The following is a 24,477-nucleotide window of genomic DNA, read 5'->3' as shown; positions in this document are numbered from 1 at the left end:
CTGCTGCTGGGTATCGTACCGTAACGCCTACCCAGAAAGTCGCCACATGGCATTCCTTCGTTCGGTGCGTGAGTGGAACAATGGTTTTTGATGACTTTTTTAACCCACATGCAGCCACAATTGAGCTCAGCCGGAGAGGTCTAAAAATTCTTCAGGTGCTAATTGCAAAGAGACGCCAGCCGCAGTTAGTCTCCCTGCAGACTTAATTTTCGTCGCGAGATTAAAGAATTCAGTGATGTATCTGGACTTTTTTGGCTTAAGGTGTAAAAATGGGTAAATCAGACTAATCCGCATAGCCCTTTTTAGTCATTTCCATGTTAAGCTTTAGCTTGGAATACTCGGCCATTGGAAAGCATGTTAAATGCGTAATTCACGGTACAGATCGTCGTAGGCCACGCGGACTGCACTGACAGCGGCTGTGTGCTCTACGGTGAGCATGGCAGGGGTGGTGTCACCTTTGTTGCAGAGTTCATGAGAGGAGCTGCTTGTAGTGCCCAGTCTGTGGAGTGACGTATTATTCACGATACCTTCGAAGCCCTAAAAAACTTAGCGTCGTGAAAAACTTGTTGGACATGCGGTAAAAGTTTGGCTGCTTGGTCAGTTTCGGTGACGGCTCAAATTCGTTTTGTCTGAGCTTTCGTTAGCGTCTACTCGATTTCTTGCCTCGGCGATGTTTGGTTTTGCGCAGATTCGAAGGGCCTGGCTCGTCGTATGGTCAGCTGCTCGGAGCGAATTTCAGCCTTGATAGGGCGGAACTTGTCACTGTAAACAGAAAGAAGTAAAAAAAGGGAGTAAGTTGCCCTCTAGCGCACTGCCTTGTATAATAGGGAGTGCTTAGAGGATAGCTTACTCCCTAGTATAAGGCATATTTGTGCATGCTGCAGTGATAGCGGCCAGTCTTCCAGGCGAACGTGTAATGAACGGCTAGCGACTAATCGTAGATGTAGAAGAGATGTAGAACTACGCCCGCGGTACACCAAGCGGTGTTCCGCAATCTGTTTATCGCCCAATGGCTCCTGAAATAGGAATGGTCACTTTTTCTGCGTCCTTTGACCAGAAAGCTTAGCCGAACGACCGCACGATGGGCAGCTCGGCCCGGTCAAATCGCGACGTCAAAAATTAATGGAGTGCTCACTTGGCATGCTCCTGCCAGCTATAGGAGCGAAAGCAGGAACTAAACGTTGTTGTCGCGCGAGCGGTGCTTCTGAATTCGCCATTCGGGGAACTTCCCGCTGGTTTTTGTCAAAATCTTCCATAACGGGCAAAAAATGAGGTGCCAACGAAAACCTTCCAGGAAGAAGGAAGCTAGCTCCTATGCGCGTAATAGTGCAAGTATAGAGCCTGGCTATCCCCCCCCCCCCCCCCTCCATATCTGATTCCTGAGCACGCCGTACCGGACACGCGTATGCAGGCGTAAAATATAAAAGGAACACGTCGCGGTATGGCCACTGTCATCAATTTCCCCCGGTCTGAAGTCTGCACGTTCGGTCAGAGGAAGCGTGCGGGCGCTTGCATAGCGAAGGCGGTCACCCGCAGATAAGCCCCTGGATCTTATTCAAATCTCCGTCGCCCTGGTACAGCTTCGCCGCCGCAGCGCCCGAACCCTTCGGATCCACGAGGCGGGACGTGACCACAAATTCTGCATAACTTTGGTCAGCTTCCCGCACATGCTTATAGCGGCGCTCGCTGGCCTCTTTCGGACTGCTGCTCCGGCTTGCATTCCGGATGCCTAGACCAAGGGATCCCTCGAACGACTAGTCAGGCTACGCAACCAGTCATATAGAACACTGGACAAAGTCGTGGACGAACTGTCTTTGTTTATACAGCTGTCTTGCTTCCCCAATGAGCCTCATGCACATGGGCATGGGATGATTTTTTTTCCTCTTTTTCTCTTATGATTTATTTTGTTGCCCTCCTCATGTGTAGGGTATAGCCAACCGGACTCATTATACTATGCTTATTTTTTCTTAGATGAGCGAAAACCTGGGAAAGTTTGAGATGGTTGTCGAACATGGTGAAAGAAGGACGCGGACGACGTGCGCAGTTTTTCGCGGAACGTGGACGCATTTAGATGGAGGCGAAATTCTAGAGGCCCGTGTACTGTGCGATGTCAGTGCACGTTAAAGAACCCCCAGGTGGTCGAAATTTCCGGAGCCCTTCACGACGGCGTCCCTCATAGCCTGAGTCGCTTTGGGACTTTAAGCCCCCGTAATCCATAAATCATGCGTTTTTTTTTGTCTGCCTGTCTCATCCATGTTCTCGCGCTATGATTAACGATATTTAGTTTTATTTTACTGTGCTTATATCCTCTGCTTCAGTATTGCAAGGCGGGTTGCTTTTTTCTACTGCAATCGAACCCTGATATATCCAACTCGAAGCGGGTGGCGAAGTTGTTCGACTTATCGATAATCCGATATATAAAAATATGCTGTAGATAAGCTAATCTGTAACATAGAATAAAGAATGCATTGTACCCACGCTAGTGACTCCTTTCTGGCCGCGGCATGCCGTCCTCAGGGTGCTGACAGCTCACGACACGCTATAGGTATTGCTGCTTGACGGTGCTTTGGAAAGCCACTGCTGATCAGAATATGTCAAATACTATTGCCAGTACTCTATAAATAATAATTCGCTTGTTAAATTACACTTAGATGTTGTAGTGCCTTCTGCAGTGAAGTACGCCAGATGTGGGCCGCCGCTAGGCTTTAGGTGGGTTGGCTTCACCGCATAACAATGATGTGGTGTAGAAAATGAGTAGGAGAGACCGAAGGCCACAATCAAGCATATACACCTCATGACGCGATTTTACAGCGTTAGCGCTTCCGTTCACGTACCCAAAGGTCGCTAGCATACTTGCCTAGTGCGTGAAGGGTGATCGAAAAACGCAGTTTGAGAATTCGAAGCGCCAGTTTCAGGGGCGCGGCGTGCCGTTCGCTATATCGATTGGCCGGCGAAATTGGAGTTCGATATATTATACTACGCAAATTTACATGCTTCTGAATAGGATTTTAAAGGGGGTAATCCTTATGTTCGTCTGGTTCGATGTAGCCAATAATTCGCAATACCCAGACTCGACTGTGTATTGTTTGGTATGCACGCTGTAGGTAAGAATTCAGTGATCGGCTCGCTGCAATAAAAGTTGATCGTCTGACGGTCTCTATCTCTTCATTTACTGGATGTTTCGTTGCATTGTTGGTGCCGCAGGCGGCGTTAAATGTCCTTTCTTCCTGTTGCCGCCTGCAAACTTTGATTGCACTACACACTGCGTATATTATCCCGATTGTAGTAGGACGTTTCAAGACGATGATTGCGCACTGTAAATGGATCTCTAACAATGTGTTAAAGTCAGCCATCACGTGCTCAGGCAGTCTTGACAGGACAACCGTTGCCGTAAAGTTTTAAATGGTACTACACTTGTGATATGCCGAGGTCGTTGGTTCGGACCCCATTGGTCAGAATCCGTACATTTTTTTTTTATTTCACACAAGAGATGAAAAGGCAGGGTGGAGAAGAAATTTTCTGAATAGAGCTTGACAACAATATTCCCCCAGGAGCAATAGTAACAGCTTGCATATTTCGGGTTACAAGACAAATAAGTAACGGCAACAGATTACAGGACAAAAATTGAAGTGTCTTCTTTCCCTGAGAATCAAGATTGCGTAAATTACACGTGAATAACACTCATTCACACAGTACATATTTGTTGCTATTTATACATCATAAGTTTCATATGCGTATCTAAACGTATCCGCAATTTAAAAATGCATAAAATGGAAACATTCATAAATAAAGCCTTATTCGAATTGATTAGACACACTGTGCTGTTTCATGAGTTCTATATTTCTTTCCGCTATACTGACTATGTTTCGAACTTATCGTAAAATATAGTCTAGCCGTGCTTCTGCAGCGCTTTCATTTAAAAAAAATCTGTCAAAAACAGCACACTTCACTTATGTCTTGCGTGATTTCAATGTCTACTGCAGCGTTTTCACGCTATGATTGATTTGTTTGGTAAACTGTGCTGTATAAATTGCTGAAGGCTCCGAATGCTAGGTAAAACTATGTGATTACCCACCGTTGCTGCCAATCCTCATATACACGTAGTTCGGCACAGCGTATCTTCTTTTCCACCAGAAGGTAGTGGCAACACAATTATCTTCTAGCCGCGTAGGCAGTTTTGCGGCTAGCGAATAAACGCATTGTGACGACCTCCTGGTGCAAGATTATGTACTTGGAGAGCTTAAAAGTGCTTCCGCTGTAACGGTAAATCAATTTTTTATTTGTTAACGTTGATGTCTGATACTGCGGTTCAAAGTGTAGCCATTTCCATCGATTGCATCTCATAGTTGTTTGGGAAACGCTTCAAATCGCATTGCATCATTTCTATTATCATCCGCGCTCACGCCACGCAAAACTAGAACCCCCCCATAGGAAGTCTAGCCGCTTGAACCATAATCATAGCATCGCTCGCATCAACTGTCGCACGTTAGCACTCAGTTCTTTTTTCCTGCTCTATGGAATGCCCTGCCAAACACCATTGTATCATGCACTAAACGCAGATCATTCCGTGAAATGCTAAAGGACCATTTTTCGTGAGAGCAATCTTTTCAGTTATATGTTGTGCTTGATACAGAGAAGTGTCCTTGCTTTTTTTCATTCCTTAGCCTTTGTTTACTCATGTGTTAATTTTTTTTTTACTTGTTACATATTGTATAACCTTTTCGACGCCCCTTACCTGCTGTACATTTCAACGTTTCTAGATCCCTTTCAGTTTGAAAGCTGCGGTGCGCGGATTGTCGCCTTTCCGTTTCCTTCCGTGCGGTGGCGCTCGCCACGCTGTTTGCCCGACCAGCGTGGCCCTTCGCGTCTACGCCATGGTCACCGCCGCCTGATTTGGAGCAGCCAGCAGATATCAGCATGGAAGATATCAGCTGTCCTGTGCCAGTTGTTGGCAGTGACTCTTATCTTACAGTATACAAAAGCTTCAAGCAAGGGTGCTTAAAGCATCCCACGAAAAAGATGCTAGAGTTTACCAACATTGTAAACAAAGCAATCCCGATTTCTTTGAAGGAAGGTCCCGTTTTTGAAAGGGACGTTTCTTGGGAGCTGCTAGACGAGCTTGAATTGCAAAACCTTGTTCGGCTTGGATGTGCAGAGCATATGGCCACTTTTACATGCCAAGTGCTGCATTTTGTCATAGTGACACGCATTCACTTCTAGGCGAGAGACGTGAACCGTCGGCTGGAGAACAGAGAAATATTGTCATTGCAAATAAAAAAGCTCGCCTTCAAGTAGCCATTCCCTCCGTGCTTCCGACTTAGTGTGTCTGCATTTAATGCTTGTCTGTGTTCAATGAAATTAACATTCTAAAAATGAAAGTGCAGTACGCTGCTCCTGTCTGTGCTGTCATATTGCAAATAAAAGGCTCTTCTATATTTATTCCTTCCCTGCATCCAGCTAAGTGTGTCTGCATTTATACTTGTGTTCTCTGAAATTGGAATTCTAAAGAACGTGCAAAATGCTGCTCGCATCTGCGGTGCTTCGTTGATAATATAGCGCGGAATTTCGTGACTGATCTAGAAGCGGAACATCGCTAGTTTTATCCTTTCATTAATGTTTCGTGCATTCTCCCGAAGAAATATTGATAGCTCTACTCCAACATACGCATATCATCAGCGCTAAACGTCGCAAACGTGATGCGATAAAGCGCAATGCAAACGATTGGTTTTTTGCGAACTGGCATCAGCCTGCTCTTTATCTCACCCTTACTAGCCAGGTGATACATTTCTTTAACCATGAGGCTGAAGTTTCAACGTGACAGCTCCAAAAGTACAGCAAATTTGAGTTCGACGTGTTCGCTCCCAATGTTATCGCGGATGAGAACAGGCTGTCACAGCAACTGCCAAGCGCGAGCGCTCCGGCGCCTCCGGGCCGACAGCGACAGCAGCGCCGCGCGGTGAGTGGAAGCGGACGGGGGCCGCTTTCTCGGGCGCGGCGCGGGGGAGCTTGCAAACTGAAAGGGATCTAAAAACGTTGGTACATTTCTATTCCTTTTCACTGTTATTTTTTTTTCTCTTTCTTTGTAGTGTTCTTGTCATGTTGGTACAAATCTTGAGTTTGCTCCCCCCTTATGTAATGCCCTCGGGCCTTTAAGGGAAAAATAAATGAAATGAAAGGAAATGAAATCACAAAACTTCTGCCACACATAATCGCACGCGCTTTCATAAAATCAAATAGAATAAAACTTACTTTTAACGGGAATAGTACACGCACGTTTTTGTTTTCTCACCGCCGCAAAAAAAAAAAAAGAAAAACTATGAAAGAGCACACCTTGACAAACGAGAATTCCTGCATCAACGCGAGCAATTTTCTGAGCAGGCAGTGGCCCGGAAACAGCATTGGCGCCTCTATAGACTATCAGGAACACAGAATAAGAAGTGCTGGCCAAATATAGCCGGTACTTATACCTGCAGGTGCTGCATATGTAATTTCAGCTATGCGCCGTCTGCGAGCGAGCCGCATAGGATTGGCTCAAGCAGAAGCGCTGCCTTCTTAATGTCCCGTAAAATGCAAGGTGTCCACGATGAATGTCCGTTCTACGTGCGGAGACGCTGGTGCACAGTTGTCCGTATGAACTGCACAGTTGGCAGGTTGTTGTTTACACGCGTTGTATAACCCTTCAGTCATTCTTGAGCGAAGCTCTGCTAGTGCGCCACGGACGATTATCTATCAATTCGCGGTTATTTAGGTCGAGTTATCATAGTCGATTAAAAATTAATTTGTTGCGCTACAGTGGTCCGTGGATTCCCTTGTCTGCTATAACGGTGCGAAGCGTGTGCCTCGTCTACATGAGGTGCTTGCGTAGCGCGTCGCATTCGTTCTTCCAGATGTCTGTCAGAAAAACGGGCTCCGGTCCGCTGAGCACGACAGTTTCTCGGTCCTGGGGGTCGAACGTGGGCCACTGCTGTCCCTGGACCGTGGGCAGACGCCTGTAGACGAACAGTAACCACAACGAGAGCTGCTCAGCATGAGGGAAAGGGACGTAGTTATCCAACTATGGCATGTCGACTGTGCTACAAAACAGCGAGCATGAAGGATGGGGAGGAAGGGGCACGGTATCACTGTAAACATGAGTTACCCTATGGAGGAGTAGAAAAGGGTAAACAGTCCTTCATCACCTTCCCTCTTAGGGGCAGGGTATACTACCAAAGTCTCGGGGTAAATTTCCATCACTAAATATAAAGAATACTTACTGTTGGCAGCAGAGCAATATTCCCACTGCAAAGCATAACTTGGTGGAATTTGCAATGTAAGGATACTTTTATTTATTTATTTCGTGTACCCTGAGGACAAGAGGCATTATAGAGGGGAGTGGTTGCATAAACTTAGAAAAAAAAACGTACAGTGCAGCAAACTAATTAGTAATACACAAATGATGGTTCCTAGTTATACATTATTATCTATTGGGTTCTTGATGTGCTGGTTGATATATAATATACTACATACAGCGTAGCAATATAGTGAAAAAAAAAGAAACAGTAGCCGCACCTGAGGTCTTGAGGGTAGCAGTTAGAGAAGACTGAAAGTTGGAACCTCGGTTAAGATCTTGGTAACCGCAACAGCTTCGCATTATTTGAAAAGGCAATTTGTTTCCTCTGCCAGCCGTACCTATTCCGTATTTTTAGTGATGGCTGTATATCCCAGGGATTTTCAACATACATGTGAACCTATTAGAAAGTGCGCTAGAGGACCGCTTACACCTTTTTACTCCCATACAAGGGGTTTAGCGTTTGCTGTGTATATGCCCAGCCATGAATGATAATTAGGGGGACTGCAGTGTGTGCGGAAGTCTGTACGCAGAGATCTCTGTACAGCCTTTGTCAAAAATATATTCAGCTCACCATGCTAGCTTCTGGGCGACACTGTGTAGCTCGTTGTTTCCAATTCTGTGGGAGCTCTTGAGATGTCCGGCGCATGAGACTTCCACGGGTGCTACAGGAGCTCCACTATACGCGGCTTCGTAGTGGTGCTCGCGGACCGTATGTTTTTGGCAGAGACTGTACGCGTGCAACTTATTGCACTTGGCTGCATGTGAACATGGTACGTTGCTTACGCAGGTACTGCACCAGTTTCCCAGGCACTGTGCTCGAGGCCTGTCGTAGGTACGCTACTGATCTTCGTCTATATGGGAGGTATGGCGGTACGGTTATTTGCTGTCACCTGGTTTCAGAGGACAGCAAAGGCGGTGGCAGTCTTGCAACTAAAGTTTCCGGAAAAAAGAAAACTTCAGTAAGCGACGATTTTTATAAAATGCGGTTTTGCCTTTTAGCCTCTCCTTGTGCCGACGTTGTGTTGCTTCCTCCTATGGGTAGCTAAGCATGGGCGTTGCCACCGTCGAAACATTAAATCACAAGCGAAAAAAAAAAAAGACAGGCTTGCGCTGAATGGGGGAGGAGGCTAGAGGTGGTGGGATGAATTGCCGCTACTGTACTACTCACGGTCCTACCCATAACGTTCGGTAAAGCTACGTACTATGTTTACTGTCCGCAAATATTATGCGACTGTATACGTGCACCGTTTCAGATTATTAGAGAAACAAAGCTAGCTGACGCATTAAGATGCAATTCGTACGTGGTGCTTGGCTCTGCAGTTTTGAGGGCTGAAGGCATATATGTTATAAAGTTGCTCGTATAATATGCTGCCTGTGGTTGTTCCGGAGAGGGCATCAGTGAATTGCTAGCGGCGGCGTCCGCATTTGTGTCAGACGTGACGGGCGTAAATTGATCGCACGCCGCGTGCAGATCGCATTCAAGAATCGCCGGTGCGGTGATTGTATTGCTCTCCGCAAGACCTCTTTCTTTCTTATTTCTTTCGCTCCTACCTTCCTCCCTTCCCTTACGGCGTGGTTCAGGTGTCCGCCGAGATATGTGAGACAGATACTGCGCCATTTCCTTTCCTCAAAAACCAATTTACCGCCAAACTCCCCCGTCACAACGCCCTCGTCGGCCCCTCGATGTTCCGAGAGCTGCTTCGTGAACAGCTCCTTGGTTTACAACTCAAGCATATTTATTTCGTTCTTCTTCAAACCCAAAGCGCATGGTTGTCTCTTATCTCAGCCAGATAGATGCCGAATAGTTTGATCGTTCAACCTATACATTATTGATATCTCCTACGACATAGTTGTGATGCGGCCAACTCTGCACCAGACTAAGATATCAGAGCACAGCTAGACAGGAGGCGAGAGGCGCACGCCGACTAACGCCGCAAGGTTTGCGGGTGTTCTAAATTCATTCTTTATGTGGCACAGAATCGGCGACAGCGCGGCAAGGTACCCGGAATTAGAGCGTGTTTGAACATACATTTGCGGCATGTGCAAGCTTTATTCCAGCGAATGTATAGGAGGCAGGATCGCACATATAGTGCGTTTGTCCATGTTTTTTTTTTTCCTCTTTCCTCTACGTGCCCGTTTGTCTACTGTACACAGTGTCCACGCTGCCGAGTAACATGTTCTTTATCTTGAAAGCGGAGAGTTCCGAAATAGCAGGTCGGTGCTCTAAGTTAACGACGCCCGGCTCGACATCATCGGCTCGCCTGTCCTCGTTGCATGCATTACATCGCGCGAACGTATAGGCAAAACCGAGAGAGAGTACGTTGCAGCCGTTGATGGTTCAGTGATGATGCTATATGGCGTTCGACTGGCGACCTATATGATATGGCGGGATGAAATCCTGGTCTTGGCGGCCGTATTGTATTTCTATACAGCCGAAATGTAAAACCACTCGTGTGCTGTTATGCGATGCCAGTGCACTTTTTAGAACCCCTGGTGGTCGAAATTACCCTGGCGCCCCCTCTGCTATGGCTTCTGTCACAACACACGCGGAGCTTGGGAACGCTGAACCGCATATGCCATTTATGTTGCGACTGCGAGAAGGATGAAAAGGAAATTGCATGGGCCTGCCTACTGGCTCCAGCCGAGCCACCACCGCTGCCACGTGCAGATAGAGGAGAGATCAGAGGAAAGAGAAAAGGAGAAAGAGAAGAAAAGACGCGTGTCGCAGCAACAACCGCGTCCGCCGAAGCGGACGCTGGCTTTAAAAAAAAAAAACAGAAAAACGGCCGAAGCCGCGATTCGTCACCCGCATATGCCATCTACAACTCTATACCACTTTATATTTGGACGTTTTGCGCTGTGAGTTTGCGGTTTACCTTGTATTTCCCTTTTCCAGCTTTACTACTCGTCGTTCTCGTCCGCGTTAGTTAGCTAAAAATGGTGATCACAACCGCACCCATCTTTATCACACCTCGTTCTCGTTCATTGCAGCTATAGCGGGGTTTGCATGGCAGTGACAGGGTCGCATCGAGACCGGTCTTTCTTGCCTCGACGTCATGTAAACGGCTCACTTCGCTGCGGAGTCAATGGTTTATCGCAGTGATCGCTGCTACAGCTCGCTCCGATGTGCTCCTGTCGCAGCCATGTAAACGCGGCTTATTACTGAACAGAGGAAAAGCCAAACGCGGTGGTGGCGGCTGCTCGCTCCGCCCCCTCGGCGAGACACCTGAAATTGGCGAGTAAGAGGGGAGCTCCAAAGCACCAACGAGCATAGCCCGGCAACAGCAGTGATCGAGTGAGTGAGAAAACGGCTGCTGACGGCGCTTTCATATACGTACCCAGTCTTGGCGAACTCCGTCCATATTGTAATAAGGCTACGGCTGTAGGCTGCGTCGTCCTCCGACACGGAACTGTCGCGCCTAGGAAGCCCGAAGAGGAACTCCAGGTCCTCGATGTGCGTCAGAGGCTAAGCAGAAAAGAGATGTTTAAAATTTAAAATTCTTTATTACAGCGAAAGTCATGTGAAGCTATGAAAATAAATTCGTGTAAAAATTTGATTCAATGCGCACAACGTATTCCTGAACTTCACGCAGAGAAAAGAAAAAAGAAAAGGCGGGGACTAGTGTGGTTCTTCGAAAGAAAATTTCTTGCTCATGAGTGGCGTGACGGGGAAAGCCCCGGACGTTCCGTTATGCAGGTGTATAGTGAACTATATGTAGGTGTCCAGAGAGGGAGCTTCGGCGGCTCCCCCGCGTAGCCTTGTTCCCCCCGCCCAACCACTCGGGAGGAAGCGTTGTCGAGGCTACCCGCGGTGAGCGCCACGGGATTTGAGTGGGCCCGCGAGCGGGCCCTACACGTTATGGGCACTTTCAGGGTTTCCTGTTGTCGATGCAACGACTTCGACGATAGTAACGGGGTTGTTGCTTGTGTCGTTATTAATGCTTTGCCATTAGACGCCTCATCGTGAACAAAAGGCGGTTTCCGGCATGATGTGCAGTGCAGTGTGCCCTTTCCAACTGCCATCGGGCAACCGGCAGAGTGGAAAGAAGCAAATCCTCCTCGCCACTTGTAGGGGAGATGAGGGAGAAGCCGGAAGATGGCTGCCACGGGAAGGACCCAAACAGAAAAAGACTAATAAAATATAATATTTCCACTGAAACGTTCCAAATGAGCCGCTCGTCCGGAATTATGGGAATACGGGGCCGATGCGATATGAAAAGATATAGAGAAACTTATACCTGCAGATCTATAAGCAATCCACATAATTAAATACGGTTTCTAACATGCACATGACGTCATATCAAGTTCATAAGTTTCCATACGTGCTTTCAATATAGACCATACCGACTCCATATGCTTCATATTGACTCCATGAAATCTGTATGGGAACGTATGGAATTATAGAACTCGCAATATGAAAATTTCCAGTAGGGATAGATAAGTAAATATAATGTATACATGAATACTAATGTATGAAAAAATATAAAGCAAGATAAGAAGCATAACAGATGCAATAAAAGCAAGGCCTAACTCCAACTCCAACGCGTTTTCATCGCGTAATGATAATTAAGCGTAATTTATATTGCTGGATTGCTTGTCTCTCGTGCGGACCACGCATTCTGGCATTCACGCAAGTGGTGCTCATTACCTCGTCTCCGTCCTGGTCGTCCTGATCGTTGAAGAGCGTGCGGTTCACGACGTAGGAGTAGACGGCGTTGTTCCCCTGCTGGGCCAAGTGCTCGGCGAAGTAATGCACGGGGCAGACGTTGAGCACCCCGCCGAAGACTCTCCGCAGCCACGCCACGTCCGTCTCGGGCGTCGGGTCTCCGTACACAGCCACCACTTCCTCGGCGTCGGGCACGCCCAGCCACCGCAGCATGTCCACAGCGTACTTCGCCACAGACGTCTGCGGGGAATTGTCGGTGCGAAAGCACTACTTAATTCACTAGTAATCCCGAAAAAGTTGATGGCCTATTGATCTTTGACCTTTGAGATGAAATGATTTCGATACGGTGTCTGTTGAGGAAGGTCACGTGGTGCGAAGGTTTAAATGAAATTATCTTGGAGATGTGGTGGTTAAGGCAATGCTTAGGTGATAGCCAAGCTAATTTGAAACCAAGTGATCTCGCATGTCATACTCGCTTTAACGGTGTTCAAGCTCCGTCATTTTTTTTTCGAGTAAAGGAAATGACGCACTAACTGTCTCACTTCACGGTGGACACCTTCACCGCGCCATGAGGGGAAGAGAGAGAGGTGGGAATTAAACAAGTAAGAGAGAGACAGAGGTGTCTTATTAAGGAGTTCTTGAATCGTTCCGACCACCTGGGGATCTTTAACGAGCGCTGACATCGCACGGCACACGGGCGCCTTTTGCGTTCCGCCTCCATCGAAACGCGGTCGCCGCGGCCGGGTTCGAACCCAGGTACTCCGACTCAGCAGTCGAGCGCCCTAACCACTGAGCCACCGCGGCGGGTTTCTGCGGCGAAGACGCCAGGCGTGTCATGGGTGCGCGTACACAATATCCATGCTAAGAATGACACACTTCTCTCCGCCTTTCACACATGGTGAGGTGGACGTACCGCACTGCCACAGATATGGGACACTCTCAACGGCCAGCATTCTCACAAAATAAACTACTGGCGTAGATCAGTGGTGAACGGTGACTTCACTGACCGGTGACATCATGACATGCATCACCAAAGAACCAGTACATGGACAGTATACGGCATGTCATAGACCATGTGTCACCAAAGAAAATAAGCAACGGTTATCGCCATAAGTTATCCGATTCAGTTGTTTTCCGGCGTTCTGCTGCCCGCAATAGTCGGATGTGTGGTATTATAAGGTTTGGTGTGTGGCGCATAGTGTATAATGCGGTGTTGACAGGTTATGGCGATGTAGTAGTGGCCAGACCTCATAGCTCTTATGCCAGTTGGGAAACTCCGCGGCTAAAAAAACGGCTAGTCTCAGTGGCCACACTGTGGGCTTACGGATGACGGCGCATTAATTAATTAATCGCATTAATACAGGCCAGCTTGAATTTGTCCTGAGCGTCCCGTAAAAGGGCAACTGCACGGCCTTTTGTGAATTCCGCGATACTCAAGGATTCGAATCGATACAGGGTGTAGGTAAAGCATGCCAAGTGTTTTTGTGCGCAGATTTCAAATAATGACGCAATCGACGATTGAATTTTGCGTTTCCCCTCAAAGCAACAGAACAGACCGGGGAAGTTCGGTGTGACGTCACGCAAGGCAAGATTTCAAATGACCGCTGCCGTCAGCCACACCCTGCCGTGCCTCGTTGGATAGTGCAAACAACGCTCGGCGAGTTTTGGCTTCTCTGGCATTGCATTTTTTTCTTCAAAGCAAGCGTTTATGCATTGGAAACATACTGGTACCTTCGATGACGTCATCATTCCCCCCTCCCGCTTGGCACTGTGCGCTGCGGAGAAGCTTGAAGGCCGTCGCTATAAATCGGCGATTACGTCGCCATTTCAAATACTAGTCCTGAAAGACTTCGCATGCTTTACCTGCAAGTTTCACACATTCGACCCCTTTAAGCTCGTCGATTTCTAAAACCTATGCAGTTGCCCTTGAAAGGGCGCAGCTGCCTTCGAGGCGCTGCACTCACGTACTACGCACTTCGAACACGTATCCCGACTGCGTGTGGGCGAGCAGCGCCGCGTGGTAGGCGCCAGCCGAGGCCGTGTGTCCGATGAGCACCGTCTTCTGCCTGATCGAGACGACTCGCGACAGGAGGCTCGGCCTGACCGGAACCAGGTCGCTTCCGTGCACGGGGAAGAAGAGGCCCGCGGAGTGCTCGGCCGCCGGCGACGACGCGTCGAGCAGCGCGGTCACGTTCACGTCTCGCAGGCAGTCCAGGGCGACCCCGGGATCGTCCATCGGGTCGCCGCAGCCCAGTTCCTTGGACAGGGACGCCGTCTTGTTCGTAGCCTCTGCCCTGCTGTCGATTTGCCTGAGCAGACAAGGCCTGGTGTTTTAACCCCGACGCAGAAAAAAGACACGCTTCGGATCATGCTTGCCACAATTGGTTTGTGGTCGCAAGAGAATACTTAAGCCTTCTCTTAGAAAGACGTTGTTGGGCTATATAGTTTGGATCATGTACTACCAACAGGAAAAGGAAATGAACCACAGAGGCGTATTTAAAATTTAGTTTCCTGAAACCTGGCATAGCTCTAATGGTCGACTCTGTTGACAGGTGCAGCATTGTAGACCACGCTTGTCACGATCGTCGTTCCCTGAGTGTAGTGTTAAACGATGCTGCAGTTAGCTTGAACTTAGCTCTAATGGTTCATTTACTTCTCCTTGAGGTAGTGCTAAAGAAGGGGATTGTGGCCAGAAATGGCACAGCTGGTATAGTGACGATGTCTTGCGTGCTCTCACTCTTAAACGTACCCTGAAGTGATATTGATGGCCATATCCCAAGGGAAGATATCTGTATACAGGTATTCTTTGTGTGTATTCATGCCAGATTTAATAGCTTTACGTAGACTTTAGATTCTACAAATAATTGTTAAAAATTACTGCTCTCAAAACCCAAAAACTCAGAACCTTTGCAGAGAATGGGTCGTCCAGACTAGAACAGCCGTGAATAACACGAGGGGGAACAACGTTTGAGCATTCATTTATTGATTACTCCATGATAATACGTTATTTCTGTTTTCTAACTAGTTTTCCTCTTGGCGTAGAATATCCATAATTTATTCTTCAATTTGATGGAGAAATGACCACGAAGTTAGAGATTTTATGAGAAGAGTTTATTTGCTCATGACCGCATATTGCGCTCTACGCCCATGCACTGTGCTCATGTGGGTTGAAAGCAACGGCGCCGTTGCTTGGAGCGTCCGCAATTCCCAACGTCATTGACGCACTGTCGTGCTGGCGTTCAGCATTGAAAGAGTAATCCCTGCGGACATGGTGCTAGTGGGCTTCCATTAGGCTGTTCCATTAGGAACAGACTGGATGTGTCAATAAATTCTATACTGCGAAGAGTCGAAAATATAAGGAAAACGACAGCGACAACGATGATTGTTGCGCTGATGGCTTGTGTATTGCAGCAAGTTTCTCAAAATGAGATTGTTCTGACAACAAACTGAGCTTTGGTAACACGATTATACGAGTGCGCCGTCACTTTCCATGGTATAGTTATGCGAGCAGTTGGAGGGGATATTTTCTTTACAGCGACATCTGTTAGCAGACACTTTTATTTGGCCTTACACAGTGAGCTTGCGCACAGAGCGACACTGCCTTCTCCTTCTCCCGTTTCGTTCATTGCTTTTGTTATGAGTGACAATGTGTGGCGCACCGTTGCAAGCGAACGCAAGCGTACTGTACACGCCTACTTCGCACCTCTGCTCGGAATTATTTTACTGTCGTCATCATCATCTCGCACCATCTCAGCGTTCACTGGAATTCTCATTGCCACAACGGCAAATGTCCGGTGAATTTTTTTGTTGCGAAAGCGACACTACGCTAGTCTACGCTACGCTACGCGGAGCCGAGGAAAGGCCATACTGCGCATGCGCGAGGAGCGGTGACGTCACACGGCTCACGCCGCCGCCGTCGTTGAGCGGCTAACTCAGAGGTGCCGCCGTCGCGTTCTCCAGTTGCGCATGCGCCGTAGCGGCGCAAAGCTAGAGTGCCGGGGCCGCCGCCACTGCGTGCGCTCCCCATCGCCTCTCTCTCTCTCCTCTCCGATGCGCAGTAGCGGCGCGCAGCTAGCGTGCCAGGGCCGCCGGCACGCCAGCTGTGCGTAGTGACGTCACTTACTTCTCGCGCATGCGCAGTATGGTCGTGCAAGAGCACGTGAAACGGCGAGACTGGGCAATGTAGCTCACGCAACAATATATGGCTACGCGCAGATGTTGCTTTCGCAATCCTCCAGGTTTAACCAGAGCTAAACCACAGCCAATTTTTTTCTACCGTAGGCTCCGAAGAAGGAGAAAAGTGGAAGGGGTACCTGTTATAGGGGCTGTTGCTCATGACGATGAACCTGTTGATAAAGTGCGCCCAGCCGGATTGGGCATTAAGCATATGGTACCCCAACGACACGGCGCCCGATCCGTGGCCCGCCACGGTGATCTCGGACTCATTCCCGCCGAAGTAGGCGATGTAGTTGCGCACCCAGTCCATGGCTTCCAGCTGGTCATACAGGCCCATGTTGCCGGCGTCCTGCGGGCGTGAGGAGGGCGCGCATTTGAAGCGTTCCACTATACAGCGTGGAAGCTTCCTGCTCCCACGGTTTCTCGGCACTGCTGGCCCCAGAAAACCTGCGCACCGACACTTAGCGGCTCTTTTATCTCGTTGTCGTGCAAGGATCCACGTGCCAGCGCGTTCATTACAGCAGTAATTCGACAGTTATGTCCAAGTGTGTCGGCGAACCCTTACGCGACGTAGTAATAATGCGGTGCCCCGCGTGCGCCAATCATTCCCAGACCAGTTCGCGGCTCCCCCGCAGTGTGGCGTCGATTTCTTGAAAACAGCCAATATCCCGATTGAAAATTCGCGATTTGGTTTGGAAATGCGTAATTAAGTCGCATTATTAGGCAGTTTTTAGCTGCTGCAGATGAAGCTTCGCAAACATAACGCACGAAGTCTGAACTGCGGGGGGAAAACAAATATTTGTCGTGGAGACGACAAGAACTTTTGAAAGGTAATTATGTTCTGCGAACGCTGTCGGCTTACAAATAAAGGCCTATCCGCTAAGTATCTGACCACATATATATTAATGTAAAACCTGTAACTTCGCTTGCAAGTGCTTTAACGGCCCATAGGAAAGACCATGCTGCGCAGGCGCGATTCACCAGATTCGTCTACGAGATCGGTAGTGAGAAACGATTGAACAGGCTGATGCAACGTTTGTTAAATGTTCCAAGACTATCGAATTTACTTCAGCCCGGGCCCTGCAGAATGATTGACGCAGCATCCATGGCACTCCGATTCTCTCTGGGGACAATGGGAGAAATTTACGCTTAAGTGTTCTGAACTGACCTGAACTGCAGGCTTCATACAGACGAAACTGGTATGGTGACGTCACTGCCGGGCCAGTGGCGCCACGCCCCTCCAGCGAATGAGATTTCTCCGCTCTGGTGACATCGCTGCCCGATAATCAATCTGAATGTTTCTGGATGACGCCACACTGTCGCCGCCGGCTTTTTGCTCCAGTGAAGCTTCTGTGCTATAGCATAATGGCGGAGATATCGTCTCCCGCTGAGAAAGTTCCCACTATGGCTTTACCATCCCTCGAGAGAAAAGTATACAACAGCTGTATCGTACCGGTACTCAAATATGGGGCAGAAACGCGGAGGCTAACCAAGAGGGTTCAGCTTAAGTTAAGGACAACGCATCTAGCTATAGAAATAAAAATGATAGGTGTAACATTGAGACAGGAAGGGCAACTAACACGGATTAATGACATCCTAATCGAAATCAAGAGGAATAAATGGGCTTGGGCAGGGCATGTAATGGAAGGCAAGATAACCGCTGTTCCTTATGGGTAACGGAGTGGATTCAAGCGTAGCAGGGGGCGCCAGAAAGTTAGTTGGGCTGATGGGATTGAGAAGTGTGCTGGGACACGGTGACCGCAGCTGGCAAAGGACATGGTTAATTCTACATGGAAGAGGCCTTTTCCCAGCTGATGATGATGATAATAGCTGTCGTTGCATTCTAACATGAAAAAGGTGTTGCGACATCCCGCATTTCTGAGCGTTTTACCCTCTCCTCGGAGGCGCAGAGAAAGCCGAGTGCGCCAAGCCGGTAGGTGACGGTGACCACGGCCACGTCTCCCAGCGCGGCGAGCAAGCTGGCGTCAGCTGAGGCGTCACCGGCGTCTCCCTGCTGGAAGAGGCCTCCCGTGAGGAACACCAGCACCGTCTTGTTGCCGCACCGGGCTGTTTGCGGCGGCACGCAGCCCATGGGCATCCAGATGTTGAGGCGTAGGCAGTCCTCGTCCGTGATCCAGCTGCTGCCCTGCCCGACGTTGCCCAGGCGCGGCTGGGGACACGCAGTCTTCCTCTTGTGGCTTGCGTCCGTATCCTCGGGGAGAAAGCATGTCGCGTCGATGCGGGGAAGTGACCTCGAGGCCTTTGGCTATCAGTTCACGGAATTTGTACGCTTCCGTACTAAAACCACGTCGAAATTGCTTCTATAGGTTCCGAAAATCAAGGAAGTCTATTCTTATGTGAGAACGGCGCAGGATTCGTCATCGCTTTGCCTGTTGCGGACGTCTTCGGGAGAGTGGTCTAACCCTGAAGACGCACCCAAAAAGCCACTAAATTGCACCAGCAGACGTGGCCGACCTCTCTTCACTTATTTCTTAACCTAACAAAGGCCATATATTGGCGGCAGCCGCAAACCAGCTGCTTCCCTCTCTCATCAAATGTCACTTCCAATATACGCACTGCCCTCCCTTATGCCCCTCGCGCGGCGCCGAAGCCCACAATGTATTACTCGACATAGCTACTGCGCAATTTTCTTTCCTCAAAACTCATCTTTTATGACGTGGTGATGCCCGAACCTCCCCCGCCCTCCTTCCTCCACATGCTAGCCCCCTATTCCAAATCCCAACTCTTCTCGGCAGGCTGCACTATTCAGCTCCGACCTAATGGACCAGCGATGGTTGGTCCAAAGGGCTAGCGGGGTCGCGAAAGCTCATAGATCTCTAGATTAAGGGCCGCTACCAAAAAGACAGGAAGACAACCCAGACTAGTTCGTAATAAATTTTTCTCTCGCTCTCTCTCTCGCTGCGGCCGAGAACGAGCCCACAACGTAGTGCTGAGCAGGCGAACGCCATAACCGCTAAGCTATGGCGTGTACACGAATACAGTGAAAGTGTTGTGTCCCCTTATTGCTTTTGTGTGTGTGCGCTCCCGCATCCTCCTCCTAACGACCACTCGCATCCTCCTCCTAACGACCACTCGCATCATCCTCCTAACGACCACTCGCATCCTCCTCCTAACGACCACTTGCCCCTCGTCGCACGCTGTCGCCAGATGCCCCCCCATGGTGCGCCCCCGCATCCTCCTCCTGTTTTGGGAAGCCACTCCCTCCCGTGGACGCTTCTCCGCTCCCTCCTTTCTTCGGGCGGCCAGTTCGGCTCCTGCCTCGGTCGACGCTGGTCGCACCCTCATCGGCTTTAAATAAACGAAGTCTTAAAGTACCGTGTGCGTCTTTCGCTGCATTCAACACAGCGACCGGACACGACAGTGGCGACGAGAAAGTGGATTCGACCCGCGCTACGCAACGCTATTGACAAGCCATGGCTACGCGAGGGTTTCCCAATCAGATACCAGAGTTCAACGGCTCATCGTGGTCATCGTGGGTTGGACGCCTTCAGTTCTACTTTGAAGCTAACAACATCACAGACCCAGCCTTGAAGAGGGCCAACCTGCTGACGCTGTGCGGGGAGCAGACCTACGATACTGTCTGCGCCCTTATTCAGCCAAGCACACCAGCGGCAGTGTCTTACGACGACATCGTAAAAGCGCTGCAAAAGCACTACGACCCAAGGCCATCCGAGGTCTACAGCCGGGCTCGCTTCCAACGACGAGATCAACTGGGAGGAGAAACTGTGAGCGCCTACGTAGCCGCGCTCAAGAAGCTCGCTGCCGACTGCAATTTTGGAACGCTGTCGACAACAGCTACCGGGCAGGAGGGAGACGCAGCTTCTTCTGCTAACACCACCATGCTTCCCCTGGACGTGATGTTACGCGACAGATTTGTGTGCGGACTGAGTGACGAGTCACTGCAGCAGCGCCTGTTCGCTGAGAAGGACCTCACATTCAGCAAAGCTTACGACATCGCCGTTCGAGCGGAGAGCGCCGGTCACCAGCAGAGAGGGATTCGCCGGAACACCGAGCCGGTACACCAGACAAGCAACCAGGTGCGCAAGCCTTCTGTTGTAAAATCGGTCAAAAAGGCACAACGCTGCTGGCGGTGTGACGACCAACACAACCCCCAGGGATGTCGATTCCAGTCAGCCACGTGTAATTTTTGCCACAAGCGAGGGCATATCGAAAGAGCATGCATTACGAAACGGAGACTTGCCAAGATAAAGTCACCTTCCCATCCTAATCACAGCGTCAACGCCTCAGAGAATACGCCGCTATCTGATCTCCATGGAACAACATCAGCAACACCATCTGTGTTGTACGACCTGAACACCATGAATCTCGGCACGCGACCGAAGATTTTTACAGAAGTAAGCGTACATCACCAGCTGATTAAGTTCGAGGTGGACTCCGGCGCAGCCTGTACTCTGATCAGTGAGGACACGTTCCGAACTTCATGGCCATCTGACGCACCCGCCCTGCAACAAGACGACACGCACCTGCGAACGTGGTCAGGACAGAATCTGCCACTATTGGGCTCTGCCAACGTGCAGGTTAACTACAACGGCCAGACCCATACGCTACCTCTGCTTGTTGTGAAGGGCACAGGATCAAGCCTTCTAGGGAGAAACTGGTTTTCTCCACTAGGCGTGATGATATGCGGCATACACCAGACGCCGAGCCAGAACATGGTTGAGCAACTGCAAGAGAAATACGAAAGAGTATTCTCGGAAGAGATTCCAGGAAACGAAGGGCCCCCGGTCACACTGGAGTTGTTGGACAACGCGCAACCCAAATTTCTGAAGGCCAGGCCGGTGCCGTTTGCTCTCCGAGATTCAGTTGAAAAAGATTTGGACAAACTGGAGCAGCAAGGTGTCATCGAGCCGACGCAGCATTCAGAATGGGCCACACCACTTGTCGTAGTTCGCAAGAAGAACGGAACCATACGCCTCTGCGGAGACTACCGGAGCACCGTCAATCTTGCGACTAAAGCGTCCTCTTACCCGCTACCGACACCTGAAGAAGTATTCAGTGTACTGCGTGGCGCAAGAGTCTTCAGCACATTGGACCTCACCCAGGCGTATCAGCAGCTGAAGGTGAGCGAGTCAACTGCTGAATTATTGGCAATTAACACACTGAAAGGCTTGTACAAAGTCAAGCGACTGCCTTTTGGCGTAGCTGCAGCCCCGGCCATATTTCAAAAATTCATGGAGACAGTGCTTCAGGGCATCCCAGGAGTTTGTGTCTACCTTGACGATGTCATCATCAGTGGCACTTCCACTGAAGAGCATGCAGTGCGCCTAGAGCTCGTTCTGGAAAGGCTAGCAAACGCTAATTTGTGTATAAGCAAATCGAAGTGCTGTTTTGCGGTGCCAGAGGTGCAATTTCTGGGACACCGAATTGATGCGGAAGGCATTCACCCTACCGAGGACAAAGTGCGAGCGATCACAGAAGCACGAGCTCCAACAAACAAGCAGGAGCTACAGGCTTTTCTCGGACTCTTGACGTTCTACGACCGGTTCTTGGAACAAAGAGCTACCGTGGCCAACGACTTATACCAACTCCTTCGGAAAGATGTGACATGGACATGGTCGCCACGCCATCAGCAGTCATTCGATGCCCTGAAAGACCTGATTCGAAGATGTACAGTCCTCCGCCACTACGACGAAAGGAAGCCTCTGCTTTTGGCTTGCGACGCATCACCGTACGGAGTCGGCGCGGTTCTATCGCAAACTGACGAGCAAGGAAGGGAAGCTCCCATCGCCTTCGCCTCACGTACGTTGTCGCAAGCAGAACGCAACTACGCGCAACTTGACAAAGAAGGGCTAGCCATCGTCTACGCGGCGACACATTTTCACCAGTACATTGCCGGCCGGAAGGTGACCTTTATAACCGATCACCGACCGCTATTGGGCATTCTGGGACCACAAAGGCCTATGCCACCAACTTTGTCTCCGCGAATGACACGTTGGTGCATCAAACTCTCAGCGTACGACTACGCTCTGGTCTACCGCAATGGGAGTAAACATCAAAACGCCGATGCGCTAAGCCGTCTGCCACTAGACGCAACTGTTGACGAACCATTTCCACCAGGAGACGTTCTGATGTTCGAAGCACTGCCAGAACCTCCGCTTACAGCAGGCACAGTTGCAGCATCTACGCAGAAGTGCGCAGCTCTCCGGCTAGTTTACACAGCTGTTCAACAAGGCAACGTGCATAAACTCAAAGGGGACAACTTCGACGCTTACCGCAGGCGAGCTACAGAGTTGAGCACCCATCGCGGCTGCATCATATTTGGGTCCCGAGTTGTGATGCCGAGAGAACTACGCGCACAAGCTATGTCTCTCATCCACGCCGGACATCGGGGCATCGTTGCAATGAAAAAGTGTGCCAGAAGCTACATGTGGTGGCCTGGCATTGACAACGACATCGAAACAGTGGTGCGAGAATGCAAGCCTTGCCAGAGCAGCCGGAGCGCCCCGCCGAAAGCTCCTGTCCCAGAATGGGAAAAGCCAGACACACCATGGCGCACACTGCACATTGATTTTGCAGGACCAATTGAGGGCTGCACTTTCCTTGTGGTCGTAGATGCCTACACAAAGTGGCTTGAGATAAGGCAAATGGGACAGACGACTTCGGCAGCAGTCATTGACAACCTCCGATCACTATTTGCAACGTTCGGCCTGCCGCGCAAGGTAGTGTCGGACAACGGAACACCGTTTGTGTCTGCGGAGATCCTCAAGTTTTATCGCGACAACGGGATCTCATCAGTTACATCGGCCCCCTACCACCCAGCGACAAACGGACAAGCCGAGCGCTACGTAGCCGAGCTAAAACGCGCCCTTGAAAGAGATCAGACAGGCTCGCTGCAGCGCCGCCTTGCGCGCTTTCTCTTCAAGCAGCACACGACGGTTCAGAGCACAACAGGCGAGACCCCCTCGAAAATGATGTTCGAGCGTGAAATGCGAACCCAGCTCACAGCCATCCTCCCCGAGCCAAAGGCAGAGACGTTCCGGGAAGAAAAAGCAATTCCGCGCTGCGGCACGCTTAATGAGGGGCAGCGCGTCCTCGCCCGACAGTTTCTGAAAAAGCCACGCTGGGAGGAAGCTACAATTGTCAGACGCATAGGCCTGCGCTCTTGGCTCGTCAACATACATGGCACAGTAGCACGCCGACATCTCAACCAGCTGCGTAGATTTACGACGCCGTCTGAGAGCTGTCCGCCAGCGGAGAGAGCACGTGCACCATCTTCCCACATAGCCTGGCACCTCTTCCCGGAAGAAGAGACTTCGCCCAGGACAGACCTAGGAGACACAGCGAACAACAGCCAGCCTACAAGTGTTTCTCCCCCGAGCGCACAAAGCCAGCGCGCCTCCACGCGTGAGCGCCGACCCCCTGCACGATACCAGGCAACTTTCTAAGGGGGAAGGAAGTGTTGTGTCCCCTTATTGCTTTTGTGTGTGTGCGCCCCCGCATCCTCCTCCTAACGACCACTCGCATCCTCCTCCTAACGACCACTCGCATCATCCTCCTAACGACCACTCGCATCCTCCTCCTAACGACCACTTGCCCCTCGTCGCACGCTGTCGCCAGATGCCCCCCCATGGTGCGCCCCCGCATCCTCCTCCTGTTTTGGGAAGCCACTCCCTCCCGTGGACGCTTCTCCGCTCCCTCCTTTCTTCGGGCGGCCAGTTCGGCTCCTGCCTCGGTCGACGCTGGTCGCACCCTCATCGGCTTTAAATAAACGAAGTCTTAAAGTACCGTGTGCGTCTTTCGCTGCATTCAACACAGCGACCGGACACGACAGAAAGGTTGAGGTCCACTCTACTGACAAACAGCCACGTGCAGGGGAGAGCGGAAAAGTATAATCCATCTTTGAAATCTGTGAACGTTACGTGATTCATTGAGACTCAATGAAAGACCCGTCAACTGTGACCAGGCTGTCAGAAAAGTGCGACAGTGCTTGCGCACTCAAGCTCGCTCTTAATATTGTCAAGAGGCGAAGATGAATGCGGCCGAGGCGTTCGAATTCGAAACCGGGCACCCCGGCTCAGTAGGGCGCTCTGCTACTGAGTCGGAGTACCCGGACTGGAAACCGAGGAGGCCGCATTTCGGTGGAGGTGAAACGCAAAAGGTACATGTGTGCTTTGCGATGTCAGTACACGTTAAGATCCCCAGGTGGTCGAAATCATTCCAGAGCCCTCCACTACGGCACCTCTCTCTTTCTGCTCACTCCCACCTTCCGTACTTTCCTTTTTGCGTGGTCAAGGTGTCCACCGAGATGCGAGACTGTTAATGC

The 24,477-nt window shown here is 50.1% G+C and overlaps 1 protein-coding gene and 1 pseudogene across 2 annotated transcripts in view; one reads left to right on the top strand and one right to left on the bottom strand.

Annotated features, from left to right (window-relative positions):
- The window catches only part of LOC149340471 (uncharacterized), a 274,948-nt pseudogene that overhangs the window by 198,328 nt on the left and 52,143 nt on the right, over window positions 1-24,477 (top strand). The window lies entirely within an intron of this gene.
- Window positions 6,845-24,477, bottom strand: part of LOC149340472 (acetylcholinesterase-1-like) — a 32,573-nt gene continuing 14,940 nt past the window's right edge. The window contains exons 4-9 of the mRNA XM_089550027.1: window positions 18,064-18,384; window positions 16,310-16,521; window positions 13,972-14,305; window positions 11,979-12,236; window positions 10,669-10,796; window positions 6,845-6,989 (exon numbers count right to left, since the gene is read on the bottom strand). Of these exons, the coding sequence (XP_089406153.1) occupies window positions 6,845-6,989; window positions 10,669-10,796; window positions 11,979-12,236; window positions 13,972-14,305; window positions 16,310-16,521; window positions 18,064-18,384 (1,398 nt within the window). The remainder of the gene's footprint in view (window positions 6,990-10,668; window positions 10,797-11,978; window positions 12,237-13,971; window positions 14,306-16,309; window positions 16,522-18,063; window positions 18,385-24,477) is intronic.

The sequence above is a fragment of the Amblyomma mixtum genome, chromosome 6 (assembly GCF_055824585.1).
Source record: "Amblyomma mixtum isolate Tamu chromosome 6, ASM5582458v1, whole genome shotgun sequence".
Taxonomy (NCBI): domain Eukaryota; kingdom Metazoa; phylum Arthropoda; class Arachnida; order Ixodida; family Ixodidae; genus Amblyomma; species Amblyomma mixtum.
Note: the sequence above shows the minus strand (reverse complement) of the source record. Positions and strands in the feature narration are given on the sequence as shown.